The sequence below is a fragment of the Populus nigra genome, chromosome 1 (genome assembly GCF_951802175.1).
Source record: "Populus nigra chromosome 1, ddPopNigr1.1, whole genome shotgun sequence".
NCBI lineage: Eukaryota > Viridiplantae > Streptophyta > Magnoliopsida > Malpighiales > Salicaceae > Populus > Populus nigra.
In genome coordinates, this window is record NC_084852.1 from 36084265 (window position 1) to 36101976 (window position 17712).

Here is a 17712-nt window from a genome sequence, read left to right on the forward strand (position 1 = left end):
AAAACAAAAAAATAAGGATGATGAATGAAAAAAAATAATCTTTGAGGGCTAAAATTTATAATTTGTGTCTCATGAACAATAAAAAAGCTATTTTTTTATTTTAATATCAAATTTGATCCTTACTGTTTTAATTTGTTATAACTATTTTATTTTATTAAATAAATAAATAATTTAATATTAAGATATTTTTTTATATATCATAAAAACCCTATAATAAACTAACCAAAATAAATTATCATACTTAATTTCTGTCAACCCAATATAAAAAAAATAGTTTAATAATTCCTGGTCAACACAATATAAAATAAATAATTTAATGAGTAGAAAATGCTTCAAGACTGAAATAAAAAAAGCGCACTGTTCCCATTCTGGGTGTACAGTGCTTCTTCATCTCTTCGTAATTGTAACGTAAAGTAATTATAATATAATTTGTAACGTAACGTAATTGTAATTGTAACATGGTAGTGTTTGATAACATGTTACAGTCTTTTATATATATATATATTTAAATTATTTATATATAAAATATAAATTTATAAAATAAAAAAATATTATTTTAAAATAAAAAATATTTTTTACCACTTCCTCCGATAAATTCAACATCAACAAATTGAAAGTCTTTTTGTCACCGACAACGGTCCAATCATATTCTCAGCTTCCGTCCGTCCGTCCATGATCCATCCATCCAACCCTTACAAAATTATTTAAAAATGAAGTAAAAAAAAAAAAACATAAAAAGGTCGTACGTGCGATCTTAAACTCTCTCTCTCCCTTGCCGTTACATGAGTTGTTTTTTTTTTTAATCTTCTTCTTCGATTGTTCGTTTGAGCTTTAGATTCTGACATCTGATTCTTAGATTGGATTAAATTGTTATCTGATCTGATCTAATCTAATCTAAATAAACTAAGGTAACGATTTCTAATTCCTCTTCCTCGTCCTTACTATTTGTTTTTTAATCTATCTGATAGATTTCATCTAGGTTTAACTTCGATTTATTCCTTATCCTTTTCTTTTAATCGGTTTTCTTGCTTTTATTTATTGTTGTAATAATAATGATAATCGAAGTTTGACCTGATTAGTGGTTGATGGTGTTTAGTTAGTATTATAATAAATTTCTGTTTCTTTTTATCATTCCAAGGAAATAAGAGGAGGAGGTACCTGATTCATGGCTGAGAAATCGTGTGTCAAGCGACTCCAGAAGGAATATAGAGCTCTCTGTAAAGTATGTTTTTATTATGTTATGTAGTCCATTTTGTGCTATTTTCATAGTGAATTAATGGGGGAAGAGTAGAGATTGGGACTGTCAATTTTACCCATTAGGGTTTTCATTTCAGTTTCCCAAACGTACACCATCCTTTTCGATACACTGTAGTCTCTTATGATAGATGGATGATTATGTTTTATTTTCATCGGCTGCTTTACTTTACTTTGTAGCTTATTTTCGATTTTTGATCACATGGTTGGTTGCGTATCTACTGCTTGATTGTTATTTCCTTTACCCGATGTTTTATTGATAGTCTGGATATTTGAATGTCTTTGTAGTACCAAATACCAACCATTTACTGCTGGATGAAACTTCATTTCATTTTTCTTCTCATCATTCGACACTGATTTTTTGTTGTTGTTTTATAATAATGAATTTGCAGGAACCAGTCTCTCATGTTGTTGCCCGTCCTTCTCCAAGTGACATTCTTGAATGGCGTAAGTTCTTGTTTATTTTTGTTTCCTTCTCTGAAATTTTCATATATATATATATATATCCAATTCCTCTGAGCTTTTACATCATCTACTTGTGGACATGAGTGGTGACCTAGAGTTATTGCAATCTAAATTTAGGGTAAAAGAATTACAATATCTAATCATCTGTCTAGACTTGCTTCAAATGTCACGGAGATTTGGCAGAAGAATTATGACATACAAGATATTGTAGGCAACCGCTGAAACACTGAATTCTGTGTCTTTGGACTCATTCAAACTCCAAACCTTGTGTGGAAAAGTTGATGCAAAACACTTGTGACTGCTTCCCGGTTTGTTACTGGTTTGCTTGATTAGTTCACAATTATGGAGTTGTTGCTCCTCCATTAAATACATGAAGGAGATGCTAAAGGTTCCAGAAACGTTACTTTTCATCCTTAAGAATGAATACATGCAGATTTTACAGCCTTGGCTGATGATGCCGTGAGATGTCATTAGAAGAAATAGAAATATAAAGGAAACAGTAGGTTTGGCAGTGAATAATTTGTGTATATATACACATGCAATAGGATACAGGTTACAAAACAATAGGATAGCTATCTAAGCTAGGCTAAGTACTTGTTACAACCAAGAGTACTTATCTCAGATCTACAACCGTATCTGATACAACCAAATATATAAGGAAAGGCATCTGATATTATCTCGAACAGTCATTTTTCCTAGTGTTAAGTATATTTTGGTATTAGGAAGAATGCCACAATGAAATAGCACAATTGTTATTTGGAATGGGGATGAGTTGAAGACAGAGCTTAGGAAAGTGAAGAGATTACTTAGGAAAATTTTAGCATTCTTAACAGATGATTGTGAGGTATGGTTCTTTCATCCATAGCACATAGTGATTCCATTTTCAACCTTTTTTGTGTCATTTTGCTTTTTGCTTCTTATTTTTATTTTTTATTTTGCTCTGTTGCTTTTTGTGTTTTGTTTCTTCTTCTTCTTCTTCTTCTTCTTCTTATTCGTTTTTTGTTCTCTGTTGCTGTTTGTGGTCTTAATTCACTGAGGTGTTTTTTGATATTGATGTTATGTAACTTTGATGTTTCAGATTATGTGTTGGAGGGAAGTGAAGGAACACCTTTTGCAGGTTTGCTAGCCATGTTGTTGATTCAATACATGATACAGAAAATAGTGTGGTTATCTTGCTCAGTGAAAAATGTAGTGTCACTTGTTTTGTTATTCTAATCGGAAATTCTGACTTCCTTGTGATAAGGTGGATATTATTATGGAAAAATCAAGTTTCCTCCAGAGTATCCCTATAAACCTCCTGGAATCATGTAATCTTCTTTATTGCTGCTTAAGTTTTTCCAGAATATCATTTTCCCTGTGTCTTTATTTTAGTTCAGGCTTGCTTCTAACTTTTGTGGCTTTTATCTATGTAGTATGATCACTCCCAATGGGCGATTCATGACTCAAAAGAAAATATGCTTATCCATGAGTGATTGTAAGTTCTTTACCCTGCTATGCTTACAACATTTTACTTTTGGCCATCTTTTATTTTTGGTTTTGTTTACCCTGATCTTATTGCTTTCCAGTTCATCCAGAGAGTTGGAACCCCATGTGGTCTGTATCAAGGTAAAACAGATTAAGGCTTAAAGTGTAATTTTTCAATTAATTTTCTAACTCTCTGGATTATTAGTTCTAAATAATAAAGAGCTAGTTATTAAAGATCCTTGGTCTAACATTCTTCCTATTTCATTGCTGCAGTATACTTACAGGGCTTCTTTCTTTCATGGTGAGTTAATTGTGGCTCTCAATTTCCTAAATGTTTTCAATGTAGTAATTTGTTAAGGCTGGTTCTTGCTTCAGAATCTGTTTTGTTGTTATTGATTATCAGACTTGCATAATTTACTTGTAGCTAAAAGTTTCCATTTTTATTTTTTGGCCTATTCCATTCAACTTGTGTGGGATGGGTTTTGCATGTTTAGCTGGCATTATCTTGTTGTTACTGTAATTTTGGTCTGGTTCATGACAAAAGGTGGTTAAACTATGTATTAGTTCCTTGGGAACCCATATTTGGAGGCATTTTTAAGTTTATATTACTTTCCCTAGACTATTTTCTCAAACAAGGATGCATCTTTGCTATGTAGACGGACAACAGTCCTACCACAGGAAGTGTGAACACTACTGCTGCTGATAAGCGACGCCTAGCAAAGGATTCTCTTGCTTTCAATTGTAAGAAGTAAGTACAGTGCTCTACTTTTCTTGTCTATCTAAGGATCCATTTGGACCATTTCCCCAATCACCATGCATTTCTTTTTTCCCACTTTATTCACACTTGGGTTATATTTTGAGGTGGATTTGATTTATGATTTCATGGAATGATGCAAGAGGATTTAGGCTTCGTTGTCGTTGTCGTTGCCTTTCATGCATGCCTATCTTTGGGTTTGCATTATTAACAAAACATTAAAAGAGATGAGTTTTTGTCCTATGCACCACCTCACAAATCACTATTTATTGCAGTAGTCTTTTTTTTTTAATCTATGTTTTTTTTTCAATTTCATCTTTTAATATTTGGTTAGCTAGAGATTTGAGCTTCATGATTTGTTTCAATTTGCTTTTTATAGGCTTTTTATAGGTTTATCCCAGTTTCATAACTCGAGTCAAGGGTTTGACGAGTTAACCTGATTGACTCGAGTTTTTTTATCTTTTTTTTAATTAAATTTTTTTTCAATATCATCTTTCAACATTTTATTGATTGAGAATTAGGTTTCATGATTTATTTTAATTTTCTTTCTGTGAGGTTATCTCAATCTCATGACGTGAGCCATGAGGTTAGTGGGTTAACCCGAGTTTACTCAAGTAATTTTTTTAGTCCTTTTTAAAATTGATTTTTTTTTAATTTCATCATTCAAAGTTAAATTGATTGAGAATTGTGATATATAATTTGTTCTATAAGGTTTTCCCATCCTCATTTTATAAGTTAATCCGATTTGACTTGAGTTGTTTTTGCAAGTTTTTTATCATTCAACATTGGATTGATTGTGAATTAAACTTTATCTTTATAATTTGTTTCGATTTAATTTCTGTTGGGGTTATCATGATCAAGGGTTTGGATTTGGCAAGTTAACTCGTGATTATTTGGATTGATACAATATGTTGTTTCAATATTGTTTTTTTGAAAAAGATGTCTTAAAGTTTTTGTAGTCAAACTATGTTTTTATTGGTCAACCGAGTTGTCTGACCTGTTAAATTGAACGGGTCATATCGGGTCAATCCTCAAATAATTTAATATATTTTTTTGCTGGAAAAAAAAAGTTATCAATGCCTCGATAATTTTTTATGTTAAAAAAAAATTAATCTGACTTACAATATAGCGCGGGTCAATGATCTAATTGAAGTGATTGTCAAAATGTGCTCCTTGTTTAATCACCATTATCCTTACCTGTTCCCATAAAGGCAGTGGATTCAATGTTTATGTAGTTATGATTATGTTACGTTTCTTATGCGTTCTTTAGCTTGCTCGAAGCTAAAATCTATTAATGTTTGTGTTCAAGAATTAATCAATTAGTTTAAATTCTAATCGGATCTGATGTGCTCCTTCTTGACAGTGCTGCATTCAGGAAATTGTTTCCCGAGTATGTGGAGAAGCATGACCAGGAGCTGCACTCTGAGCAGCATGTTTCATCACAGGCACCACAAGAAGATAAATCCAGAGCCAAATTGGAAAAGCACGGTGATTCTTCAGTGGAAGATGCGAAAAGAGTAGATGCCCCAAAGGATGAGAGAAGAAACAGGAAGCAGCCATTTCCAACCTGGATGATGTTGTTGCTGGTTTCGATCTTTGGTGTTGTGATGGCGCTGCCTCTGCTTCAACTTTGAAATCTAGACTGGACAATGGAAATGTTGGAAGGATCAGTGGTAATCCAGGCGTTTTCTAGACTACTCTTCAAATGCTCCTCCTTTAGGTTTGATGCCGTGTATCTACCAGAAAATTGTACAGGGGTCGATGCTGATGAGGCCCACTTGGGTCTCTTGACTGTTGCTAATATTACTGTCGGCAGGCTGTTCTAATGCTTGAAGTTTGCATACTTCTGATGCTATCGTAATGCCAATTTTGTTGGGGGGTTGTGTTTGGTACTTCAGCTTGGTGTTCTTTGTTTTCTTCTTGTTTCGAAGTTCTGTTCAAGGTCACTGCTACAACATTATCATTGCCATACCACGTTCTGTTGCCTAGTCAAAAGAAAAACGATCCCTTGTCTGTGCACTTGATTATTTATAGTTCGCTTAATGATATTGATTTGGCCAGCACTGTTACCTTACCATATGGTTCATTTTGTTCGTAGCGTGTGATGCTCTAATACACTTAGCCTCCTGATTCTTACGGTCTATATGGGTAAAAAGCACACACCCAGATACAAAATGCTGTGAATAATCTGAGCTAATGATATGGGTCTTCCATGATAAGATCAGTCGTTAGTGGCCATGCCTTTTCAGGACAGGGCTTCTGATGCAACCATCCTGAAACAAGAATGGTTTGTTTTCCATCCATCGCAGGGACCTCATATTTGGGGGCCAAATTTACTTGGCTCAAAGAAACCGACCTGTTTAAATGGAGTGCGTTCCATTTCTGCTCCGGCGTGATAGTTCCTGCTATGTAGAAACAAGGAGAAGAAAGGTCAGCAAGCATGAGCTTGTGCTGTAGACTATATAGTGGGTTACAGTCCCCAACCACACCTCAGTTTCGAGGCTGTTTGTCGTTGACCTCCAAAACCTTAAATTATGACAGCCCAAATAACTCCGTGACATGCGGCAGAAATGAAGTGGGTAACCTTGTACATCCCCTCAACTAGATTAAAAGGGCCCTTTTCTCCATCTTTTTCAGGCATAATAATTGCTTGTTATGATCGTCATCACCATTGTTTAACGGTGGTGAGCCTGCATCTCAAATCAATTTGCCTAATCAATTTGCACTAGTGCTTAAAGCCTGGGCTGGCTGGCTCCTCTACTGTTTCCACTCTCGTCCTTGTCATCATTGCCAGCTCCTCCAAGTCCATATTCAAGGCTATAAGGGGGTGTTTGGTCCTCAAAAGTGTAATAGCTGCTGCAAGCAAACAAGCATTAGGTTCCACCCTTTCTTAACGAGTACGTTTAAATTGAAAGGAAAGTAATAATCGGAATGATTCCATCTTATTTACCTTCTTTTTCTTAAAAGATTTGTTAGCGGGCCAGATTTTCTGCTGATTTCTGAGTGCTACTTTTGGCTATGTGTTTTGTCCATGGTGAATTCTCCAACCAATTTACCCACCTGTCCTTTCCTGACCAAATACTGCTACCAAGAGGTTGGATTGCCATTTCAGTTTTCAACTACCAAAAAGCTCTTGTTTCCTCGGCCTCTAACCACTAAACAAGTACAGGATGTCATTTTCTAATGTATTCTTTACTTAAAAATATATTAAAATAATATTTTTTATTTTTTAAAAATTATTTTTAATATCTATACATTAAAAAATATATAAAAAATTTAATTTAAAGTAAAAAAAAAAAATTTAATTTTTTTCGGTAGCTTTTTTTCCACAAGGAGAGGACACATCTCAATTTGACATGGCATCTTCTTTATATCGCATCTATTTCTCTGTGCTTCTTCCTCTCTTTACTAAAGAAATTAACTCAAGGTAGACAGACAACTGTGAACTTCACTTCATCTCTGTCTCTTAGTAATATCACTAACTGCTTATGCTTCAATATATATTTATTCCACTACCCTCCTTTACAAAATACAAGTAATGGCTCGCCTCTTTTGCCGGATGTTCCTTTTTGTGATTCCTTTTGATTGTATTCGTTTTATTTGATCTTGAAAGCTTTCGTTTATGGTATTGACTCGAAAGATTTCCAGGCAACCATGAATAAAACTCCAATGTACCAACATTACGAGGCAAGCGATTATGGTGCCTACGAATTTGATCCTGAAGTTGATTTTACACAGGTACGCAGCCTGTCTGAGCTTTTAGCCACTTCTCCTTTTTATGTGCTCCATGTTTTATTTGTTTATTTTAAATTTCTCACCTTAGTTTCTTAACATAAAATAGAAACTTGATATCAATCAGAAAAAAACATTTCAGATTTAGCAAGAGAGACAATACTCGTCTTTGTCTCCTAATCTCTAGTTTTCTGTACACCAAGTTTTGTGATGTGATATTGGATAAAGGCAAAGGGTCTCCGGGCTATAGCCCTCGATTGATCCACAAAACTAAACTTCTCATTAGCTGAACAACTGTTTTAAGCATCTCTATGTAGCTGTTTAGGATTGAGGAGACAGGAGAAACTTTCTTAAGAGTGTCTTTTAGTTTTTACTTTAACGTTACAAGTTTACAACCACGATCAGTTCTTGGAAGAAGCTAGACAACATGCAAGAGAAATGAATCTACAGTCCCCGTTACAGCATCCAGAATCTGGAAAAGGAAGAGTAGAAGAGGAGAAAAAGAGCAGGAGGTCCTGGAAACGCACTCTCCTCAAATGGTGGAAAGCTGAGAAAAAGACCAAGCCTACCGTGGAACCGACAAATAGCTCTCACATTTCAAATCCAAGAAAGGGTCATGTTTCCGGTCCTATATATGGGAGTGGGAGAGGAGTCGATGCAAGGCATCGGCGACAAACATCTGGGCCACTGACTAATCTTTTCAACCATTCAAAGAGGGTGGAGAATGAGACACCTTATATGTGTCTCGACCAGCTTAATAATCCTCATGGTGTCAAGGCATATGGACCTGTTTACTTGGTAACATAGTGTTTCAGCGACAAAAGCTTTGCTCGGAACTTCTTCATTTTCTGTAGTAAAGCATCTCTTGGTTGAAGGATTGTGTCAACAAATTGTATCAGATCATTTGAACAGGCAGAAACAACTAATATCTTGAATCCAAATATCAACTTTAATGTGCAGAGTAGATTATCTACAGTAGAAAGAGCCCGCAAGCAGGACAACTTGTCAGTTTTATTCTATTTTCTGTCTCTTTCTTTCCTTTTGTTTGTTTGTTTTTTGAGTCAGAACGCGTGACTCAGATAAAAGATTAAATTTTAAAGTAAAAAACTATTCCAAGTTGCCAATTAAACTTTCTACCATATATTAGCACATGTTATCCAAATTGCAATACATTTGATGCGTATGGGAAAATTAAAAAGATGAAGGATTTGGGGGCACTTGATCTCCATGTTTCAGGAATTTCTATCCATATTTTGTCCTAGATTGCATGTGGAAGTAGAAGGGTATTGATTTGAAAACGGCCCAGACAACTCCCACTTCACCCTTCGAACGTTCTCCCAGCTCCAAAGTGTAAACATGAAGGAATATCCACTGCTTGAGATACAGAGAGAGACGAGACTGACCAAAAGGAAAAAACTGCAAAAATAAAGCAAAAGATGGCATTGAAAATGGACAAAACGTCTGCTGCTGCAGGTTTACGAAGAGATTAAGGGCCAATTTATGTGGTCAAGAGTGATGGTGCTGCCCACATGGCCAAAAGCTTTGGTTTTGGACTATTGAAGAGCAATCAACTAGTGTAAAGGAAGCTTTCACAATCCACAATGAAGATGGACGCCAGCTATCTGCGGTTGGTACCAAGGTTTCGATCAATTCAACTATTCTATTGTTAACAGAAAAAACAAGATCATCTGACAAAGAGAAGTTTTAGGAATCTCAAACTTGTGATTGATATATGTCCTGTTAACTTCAGCTGCAGCATTTTGTTGAAAATCTTACTACGCTTTTTAATGGCTCGTGCCTTGCTATCATGTTCAGAAACAGGGTTTTGGGTATGAGCCGATGAACTATCGATCGGCTCATACCCCAAAACTTGATGCCTAAAGAATGACACTGCTTTGGTTAAAGGAGATTGGTAGTATCTTGCAATTGGTTCTTCAAAAAGGTCGCCAAAGGATACGCTGCTGATGGATTCAGCATCTCTATGAAATTTCCCCTTCATCAGCACAAAATTTGGCCAAATTACGGAACATATTAATGCATGAGTTTTACTATAAGATGAGTTTTGAAAGGGAGTTTCAACATCTCTGGATAAAATGAACCTTGTCCCACCCGCACTTGATGCAACCAATTTTGTGCCAATATATATTAAGAATTTCATACCGATTTTGAAACACAATCAACCCGTGCCATTTGAATCATAAAGCTTTAAGAGGAACCATTGTGTTAACGGCTCTACTACAGATGAATCACATTGAAAAGAAAATCTACAGAATACATCTTCTGTAGAAAAGAAAGAAGCGAAATGCATTGGTCTATCTACTTGAACAGAGGAGCCTTGTAGTCTACGGCTCTTCTCATACAATATATTCATTCCAAGCAAATGTTGTGAAACTCTGTTACAAGACCAGAGTTACCACAAAGGACCTGTACAACAGGCTAATTACACTTAGCCATTTCAGTATATCAAGAATCATATGACACTTAGCTAATCAATCAAAGAAGTTTCCTTTACCACCAATTCTCAAAGATGGTAGAACCAAATCTGATAATTTCTATCAAGCGAACGATGCCGAGATAATGCAATATCTTCAGGCATCTACAGAAACTTTCAGGACCAGAATTAAATTATTCACAATGACTAAACATCAACAGAACCATCAGAACAATTAGGAGGTAACCTTTTCTCCCTGCTCAAAAGTCTTTTCAATGACCTCAACCGCGTAGGCGTTGGCAACTTTGATTCCTGATCCTCAGCAAGATTATCGGTAATTTGCACAGGAACATCAATCACAAGTATCTCATCATGCCTAGCACCAGCTGAAGATGATGGCGCGGAAGAAGCTGAAGAAGAAGGTCCTTCTTCCAAGGAACCGCCCCCAGTGCTTACAAGAGTCTGATCCCCCCAAAACAACACGTTTGTTGGAAAATCTGGAGATTCTATTGAATACCCAGAAATAAAAATTTCCTCCGGAGAATGAATATTCACCTCCAGGTCATTGTTGTTATTGGCACCACTAGCGCATTGAGCTTGTGGTGCTACCGAGCTTCTACATAGAGGACAAGTAGAATAGGACTGGAACCACATGTCAATACAATCAAGATGGAACCCATGGTTGCATTTAGGCAACAACCTGACCTTTTCTCCTTCTACAGCATCAGATAAGCAAACAGCACATTCTAGTCCACCTGGGAAATCTTTGGGCTGGAAAATCACTAGTGGTAGGGATCTCAGTATAGAGAGCTCTAGCCCTCTTCTCACTGGGTCTTGACCAGAGTTAAATACATAGCGTCGGCGTTGGCGGCGGCGAGATTGTTGAGGGTGAGTGGGTTCTTCAATGCGCCACCAAAACCATTTTGCATAAAGATGTAGAAAAATAACAAAAACCACCACCAAGAATAGAATTACAATTGCAACAACCATAACCTTGCCGGTTATTTCCATTGTCGCTGAGTCATCTAATCTCCCCATTGCTGATCACAGAGTATAACACCAAAGACTCAAACTGTATGAATGAAAATGAGCAGATGAGCAAAACACAGATGAAAATTACAAGAGGAAGTGTGAAAGATTGTATCAAAACTTGAAATGGGGTTTCTTTTTTGGTGGTTTGTTTTGAAACCCACAAACCAAAGTTGGAGAAAAAGGAACAGTTTTTAGCCTCAAGGGCTATGAATGAAAGTGGGGTATAAAAGAAATACTCCCTACAGGAAGAGAAAGCGAAATAGGAGAAATGTGTGTTTGATTGGAATGGTGAATCAGAATTCAAAGACTGGTGCCTTGGACTTTTGGGACAGGGAAGAGGAAAAGGAGAACTAGTATACAATGTCTGGGTCTAAGCAGATTTTAATTTAAGCAAACAAATACAGAGCAGACCAGAGTCTTTGAACAATACAAAGACTGCCCCTTTCTTTACTCACAGACAGTTGCGTCTCGTATTGTTGGTGGTGGCGAGGTGCTTCCTCTCTTTGTCCTCTCTTGTGTTCTTTTTTTCCGTCCTTCACCATGCTCATGCTGCGCTTCACTTCTTCTTCTTCTTTTTTTTTTAGTTTAATGAGAATGTCCGGAAAAGTTTGTATTTATCTTAACTAATCCTACGAGTTCTGAAGTTAATGACCATATAAACCTTCAATAGCTATTATATGAGCAGTCATATGACTCGAACCTAAGACCACAAAAAAAGCAAGCTTCTTGGTTCCAAGCTTTTATCACTGAACTACCATCTAAATAATTACTTTTCTTCTTCTTTTAATTTAGATTGTCATGGGAAACATCTAAACCGTATTTTTTAAAAGTTTTAAATCTTATTTTTATTTTAAATTTACTTTTTAATTATTTTAATATATTAATATTAAAAATAAATTTAAAAAATATTAATTTAATATATTAAAAAAAAATACTTTTAAAACATAACATTTAAACGTAATTCAAAACTTGTCATTAATAGTTACCACTACTTTGGATTTTTGCTTTATCTAAACAAATCAACATTCTACCGCAGAAGTCCCACCAAGCTGATGTCCAAAGTAATCATATCTTAATTTGAAATTTAAAGTTATTCAATTATTTACAATATTTAATTATTATTAACTACTTTGCTGGCCAGCTTCTTATTTTTTTCCTAAAAGTGTATTGGTATCATTTGACTAGGCTAATTCCTTTGATACATACCAATGATTCCTTCTGTATACAACATTTATTTTGAACTAACAAGTTTAGATGTGTGACTCGAGAAGAAGAAAAAAGGAAAATTTCTAGAGATTATTAAATAAAATCTCGATATATAATTTATATTATTTTTTAATATATCTCCTCAAGTAAAATTTCTTTAAATTTAAAACTTGAACATACTCACGTTATCCTATACTTGATTTTTATCAAATAAATAAGGATATTAAAATTCAAATTTATAACCGCTTGGTTATTAAAATTCTAATACCATATTAAAAAATCAATTAAATCTAAAAATTTAAATCATTAGACAAGCTCGAAAAAAAAGATATATTATAAATTCAGAGGGTTATTATTTGGATCGTTGGACTTTCTAGGAAATACCCTCGGGGGAGAACACACACAAAGCTTCCATTTGACGCAGAATTTGTCCTCGTTTCATTAACGTTGATGGCAAGATAATTTGCCAACAAAAGAACAGAGAACAGAGAGAACAGAGACTCTACAAGACAACAGAGACCACCCGCCTAGTATCAAGGGTCATGCAGCTGGCTTGCCAGAGCCATTAGCTCCTTCAGTTTGTTTGGATGCATGGTGGTTTTTAGCCCCTGCTCTTAAGTTCTATCCATGAATCAAGGTTGTTGATTTCATTATATTTTATCTATCTTATTTCAATTGAAAAAACAGAACAAGCAAGAATAATTTTCATCTCGCTCGTAATCTCAACTTACATTCTGGTACCGTTCCGGCCAAATAGTATTGTTTTCTTTTTTAATAAGAGAATACATGTTTTTTCTCTAATCTCATCCTTCTATATTTGATCTAGTGGATATTAAACTTCATAATTTATTATGGTTTATTTTTTATGTGATTATCTCTGTCTTATCATTCATGTCATGGGTTTAACATTTGACTTGAGTTTTTTTTTGTTTTTTTTTTAATTGATGTTTTTTTAGTTTCATCGTTCAACATAATATTGATTATAAATTAGGCTTTGTCGATTGTTTCAATTTATTTTCTATAAAATTGTCTTAATCTCATGACCTGAGTCACAAGTTTTACGATTTAATCTCGGTTGACTTTGTTCATTTTATGTGTTTTTTTTAGAATATTTTTTTTTCAATTTCATTATTCAACAATAAATTTACTGAGAATTGAGATTCATAATTTGTTATGATTTGTTATATTTAGAATTATCATGGTCTCATAACACGGGTTATGAATTTGAAAAGTTAACCCAAGTTGATCAAAATCGAACCAATATATTGTCATTTTAATATTTTTTTAAAAAAATATTTTAAATTTATTTCTAGTTAAGTTGTGTTTTTAGATTGTATTTGGACCTCTTAAGTTGATGAGGTTATCAATACAACTTTCAATGTTTCACTTGTATTTGGAATTTGAATTGCACAATTTTATGCTAATTTATCTTTAAATAAAAATTATATTTATTGAATTATTATATATATTGAACTATAACTAAAGCTGCTCAGTGTTTTACTGTGGACTGCACAGTGCAGTCCACAGTAAAACGCTGAGCAGCTTCTTGCTTTTTTTCTTTTTTTTTTGCTTTTTTACTTTTTTGTTAAGCTGTTTTGTTTTTTTTTCTTTTTTTAAACTGTTTTTCTCTTTGTTTTTTTTAATGAATATTTTTTTGTTTAATTTTTTTTCTATTTAGTTATCAAACTTTCATGACACGGGTTCCGAGTTTGACGGGTTAACCCAGATTTTTTTTCTGATTTTATTTTTAATTAATTATTTTTTCGAGTGCAGTCCACAGTGAAATGTTGAGCTGTCTTTTTTTTTTTTGCCTTTTGCTTTGTTTTTTTAAGCAGTTTTTTTTCTTTGTTTTTTATTAATGAATATTTTTTTTGTTTAATTTTTTTTGTTAATGTTAAATTTTTTTCTATTTAGTTATCAAACTTTCATGACACGGGTTTCGGGTTTGACGGGTTAACCCGGATTTTTTTCTGGTTTTTCTTTTTAATTAATTTTTTCATTTATTATTGTAACATATACTAAAAGGCATCGATGTTTTACTGTGGACTGCACAGTGCAATCCACAGTAAAACACTGATTCTTTAGGCTTTTTTTTTTTAGTTTTCTAAGTTTTTTTAGCTGTTTTTTTATGTTTTTTGGGATTGTTTTTTGCTTCTTTTTTGTTTTTTAATTAATTTTTTTCGTTTAATTTAGTTTGTTAATGTTAAATTTCTTTCTATTTAGTTATTAGACTTTCATGACACATATCCCGAGTTTCATGGGTTAACCTGGTTTCACGGGTGAACCCAATTAATTCCGGGTTGACCCATTAATTTTTTTATTATTTTCATAAATATTTTTGTTTAATTTAGTTTGTTAATGTTAATTTTTTTTATTTAGTTGTCAGACTTTCATGACACAAATACTGGGTTTAACAGGTTAACATGGTTTGACGAGTTAACCCGGATTTTTTTTCTTTTAATTAATTTTTTTTGTTTAGTTCAATTTGTTAATATTCACTTTTTTTTATTTAGTTACCAGACATTCATGACACGGATCCCGGATTTAACGGGTTAACTTGGTTTGACAGGTTAACCTGGTTTGACGAGCTAGCCCAGTTAATTCTGGGTTAACCCATTAATTTGTTTTTTTCTTTTTAATTATCAAACTTTCACGATGTGAATTCAAGGTATAACGGGTTAACCTGGTTTGAAGGGTTAAGCCAATTAATTCATATATTTTTTTCTTTTTTTCATTAGTTTTTTTTTCTTGTTGGTTTTTTTTTAACTAATCTATTTAATTATCACACTTTTATGACACGACGTTGCAGCCAGACCCACATCCAATGCTATTGGGTCTGGTATTGCAGTCCAGACACTTTTATGCTAAGAGTTAACCCAAGTTTAATGTTATTATTAATATTATAAACATTACTCTTGGGTCAGGCGTTGCAATCAAACCTGAGACTCTTAGGTATAACTTTGTAAAAAAACCTAATACTTTTAGATCTTGACTATTTTTAAAATGTAAAAAATAATTGACCCGTGGCATATATAATCCCGATGATTCAGCTTGCCAGAATACTAAAAAAATCAAAAGATACTGTTCTAATTAAAAAAAAAAAAACTAACGGGAACGAAATTCTGGATTGTAAAGCAAGAGTCTGGCTGCTATCATTGAGACTTTTGAACCAGTCAACATGGCCCCCTTTTATTTTTATTTAGTTTTTGGTCAATATAATTAGCGACGAGTACAATTTCACGGTAACAGCATCAGTCTCCCGTGCCTTTCTCTGCAGCTTTCTACTTTCTACTGTACTTCGAAAGAATCTTCAAAGCGTCATCTCTGGTGCTCCAGCTGGCCATCCGGCCATGGTCCCGTCGACTGGCTGCTACGTATATTGGAATGAGAGTTCTAAAAAATAATTAATTTTTGTCAAAAAAAAATATTTATTTATTACCCAAACTTAAATAAAAATAAATTTAAATAATCATAAAAATCAAGGGACTAAATAAAAAAAAAGAAAAAGAATAAGGTAACACAGTAACAAAAGCATGACAGAGAAAATAAAAGTAAAAGTAGGAAAGAATAAAATATTCAGAACATATTGCAATTTCAATGATAATATATTTAGTACATTTAAAAGATTTTAATAAGATAAAATCATATAAATAAATAACTCCTATTTTAGTCGGCGAATCACCACCATTGTGGTCAACGCAATTTTGACTTCAATCTCCCCCCTTCTTTTGCTTCAATGGAAATAATTATTATTGGTTTATTCCCATTTTCATGCACAGAACATTTTGAGTTATTTAACTGTACGTATCTCGTGGTATTATTGTGTTCTTTAATTTTTTCGAAGTTAAAAAATGCTTCAATAAAAAAAAATGCACATGTGCGTGCTCATCATATAAAGATTGACAAGCTATAAATCATTTAATATAAATAAAACGTATTTTCAAAAATATTTTAGTATATTATAATTTTTATTGGTCATTTATATTTCCAAAAATAACAATAAAATTCAATAAAATATTATTTGTAAGCATTATAAAATAATCAATTATCAAAATGCTATTATTTCTTATTTATCATAACATAGTGTTCATCAACAAAACTCAACAATACTAGACTTGTTTTTTTACATCCCTCCATCCTTTGATGATCTTCATTGTTTTTTTTTTTTTAAATAGACATTATTATCCTATTGGCCTGCAAATCAAAGCAAAATCTTTTTCAAATGAAAAAAAAAACTAAAGTGTAGACCTTATAAATATGCTATCTAGAAAAATAGATTTTAACTAAAAATTGAAAATCAACTGTATATTACATAATATTTTATTTAATATTGTGATGAAAACATATTAAATTTATTTAGATCAACTCGAGTTAACTTATGAAACTTATAGAAATAATTTTGAAAAAAATAAATTGAAAAACTCAATCCCCAATTAACTTAATGTTAAATTATAAAATTAATAAAAAACAACACTCAATTAAAAAAAATAAATGAACTCAAATCAATCAAGCAAACTCGTCACAGAAGTCATGCGCGTCATTAAATCCAATAATTTTTTTTTGCTAAGATTACTTTTCATTTAATTATATGACAATAATGCTCATGAGAATTTTTTTGTATGAAATATTTTTTTTTAAAAAAAAAACATGACAGGCGTGTAAGACAGGGATAACAAAAATAGATCATTGATAATAAATAATAAATTTGCTTTTTAAAAAAAAAAATTTAAGGGACAAAAATACATTAAAAAAAATAATAACATGGATAATGTAAATTAATTTATAAATTTGTGACTCATCTCATGAACTCAATTAGGTTCAAAGATTTTTTTTATTAATTTTTTTGTTCAAATATAAAATAACAAAAAAATAGATGAAAAGCAGCCAAGGATAAAAGATTAAAACAAGCTTAACTTGTAAAAAAGTCATAAACTCAATTAAAACCATGAAAAATCACGAATTTAACGTATAACTACGAATTTAGTCAAGTTCTCTTTGGCAGCCTCTTTATTCTCTCTCTGAACGAACTGTGTGACTGAAGTCTACAAATATGGCATTTCTCTGTTGTATAATATTACCAGCAAATTCTGAAAGAGAGTCTTTGCTTTCATTTAAACCTTTTTTTTTTTTTTTAGATTTACATGGGGTGTTCAGGCCAGTTTGCGCGCACCACGACTATTCCCCACGGCCCACTGGATATCCTGCAAGCTCAGGAGCAGGTAAGGCACCGCGGGGGTGACAGGCGTGCACATAGAGGGTCGAACCCGGGACAGGAACGGAACAAGTCACACGATTGACCACAGCAGCTAAACCTTTTTTCTTGCTTTACCTTTGGTGGGTTCTCTGTCTCTTCAGCTACTGGAAATACAGCAAT

General features: G+C 33.2%; 3 protein-coding genes across 6 annotated transcripts; 2 read left to right on the forward strand and 1 right to left on the reverse strand.

The window, feature by feature from the left end:
• Positions 1-645: 645 nt before the first annotated feature.
• On the forward strand, positions 646-6011 carry LOC133676176 (ubiquitin-conjugating enzyme E2 34-like). Its single transcript, XM_062097788.1, has 10 exons — positions 646-908; positions 1139-1222; positions 1647-1701; positions 2798-2836; positions 2963-3026; positions 3132-3193; positions 3285-3324; positions 3457-3484; positions 3840-3931; positions 5301-6011. Exons 2-10 carry the CDS (start codon positions 1166-1168, stop codon positions 5569-5571), a joined length of 708 nt encoding a protein of 235 aa, XP_061953772.1. The 5' UTR covers positions 646-908; positions 1139-1165; the 3' UTR covers positions 5572-6011.
• A 1263-nt stretch (positions 6012-7274) lies between these two features.
• On the forward strand, positions 7275-8798 carry LOC133689404 (uncharacterized). 4 transcript variants are annotated; one of them, XM_062109278.1, is made up of 3 exons: positions 7275-7364; positions 7586-7675; positions 8075-8798. In XM_062109278.1, exons 2-3 carry the CDS (start codon positions 7592-7594, stop codon positions 8474-8476), a joined length of 486 nt encoding a protein of 161 aa, XP_061965262.1. In that variant the 5' UTR covers positions 7275-7364; positions 7586-7591; the 3' UTR covers positions 8477-8798. The 4 variants fall into 4 exon arrangements, with proteins under 4 accessions (XP_061965262.1, XP_061965258.1, XP_061965257.1 ...); XM_062109274.1 differs by having other exon boundaries at positions 7359-7472; XM_062109273.1 differs by lacking the exon at positions 7275-7364 and having other exon boundaries at positions 7371-7675.
• A 1188-nt stretch (positions 8799-9986) lies between these two features.
• Positions 9987-11693, reverse strand: LOC133689396 (RING-H2 finger protein ATL3). Its single transcript, XM_062109261.1, has one exon. It carries the CDS (start codon positions 11136-11138, stop codon positions 10308-10310), a length of 831 nt encoding a protein of 276 aa, XP_061965245.1. The 5' UTR covers positions 11139-11693; the 3' UTR covers positions 9987-10307.
• Between the last annotated feature and the right edge of the window lie 6019 nt (positions 11694-17712).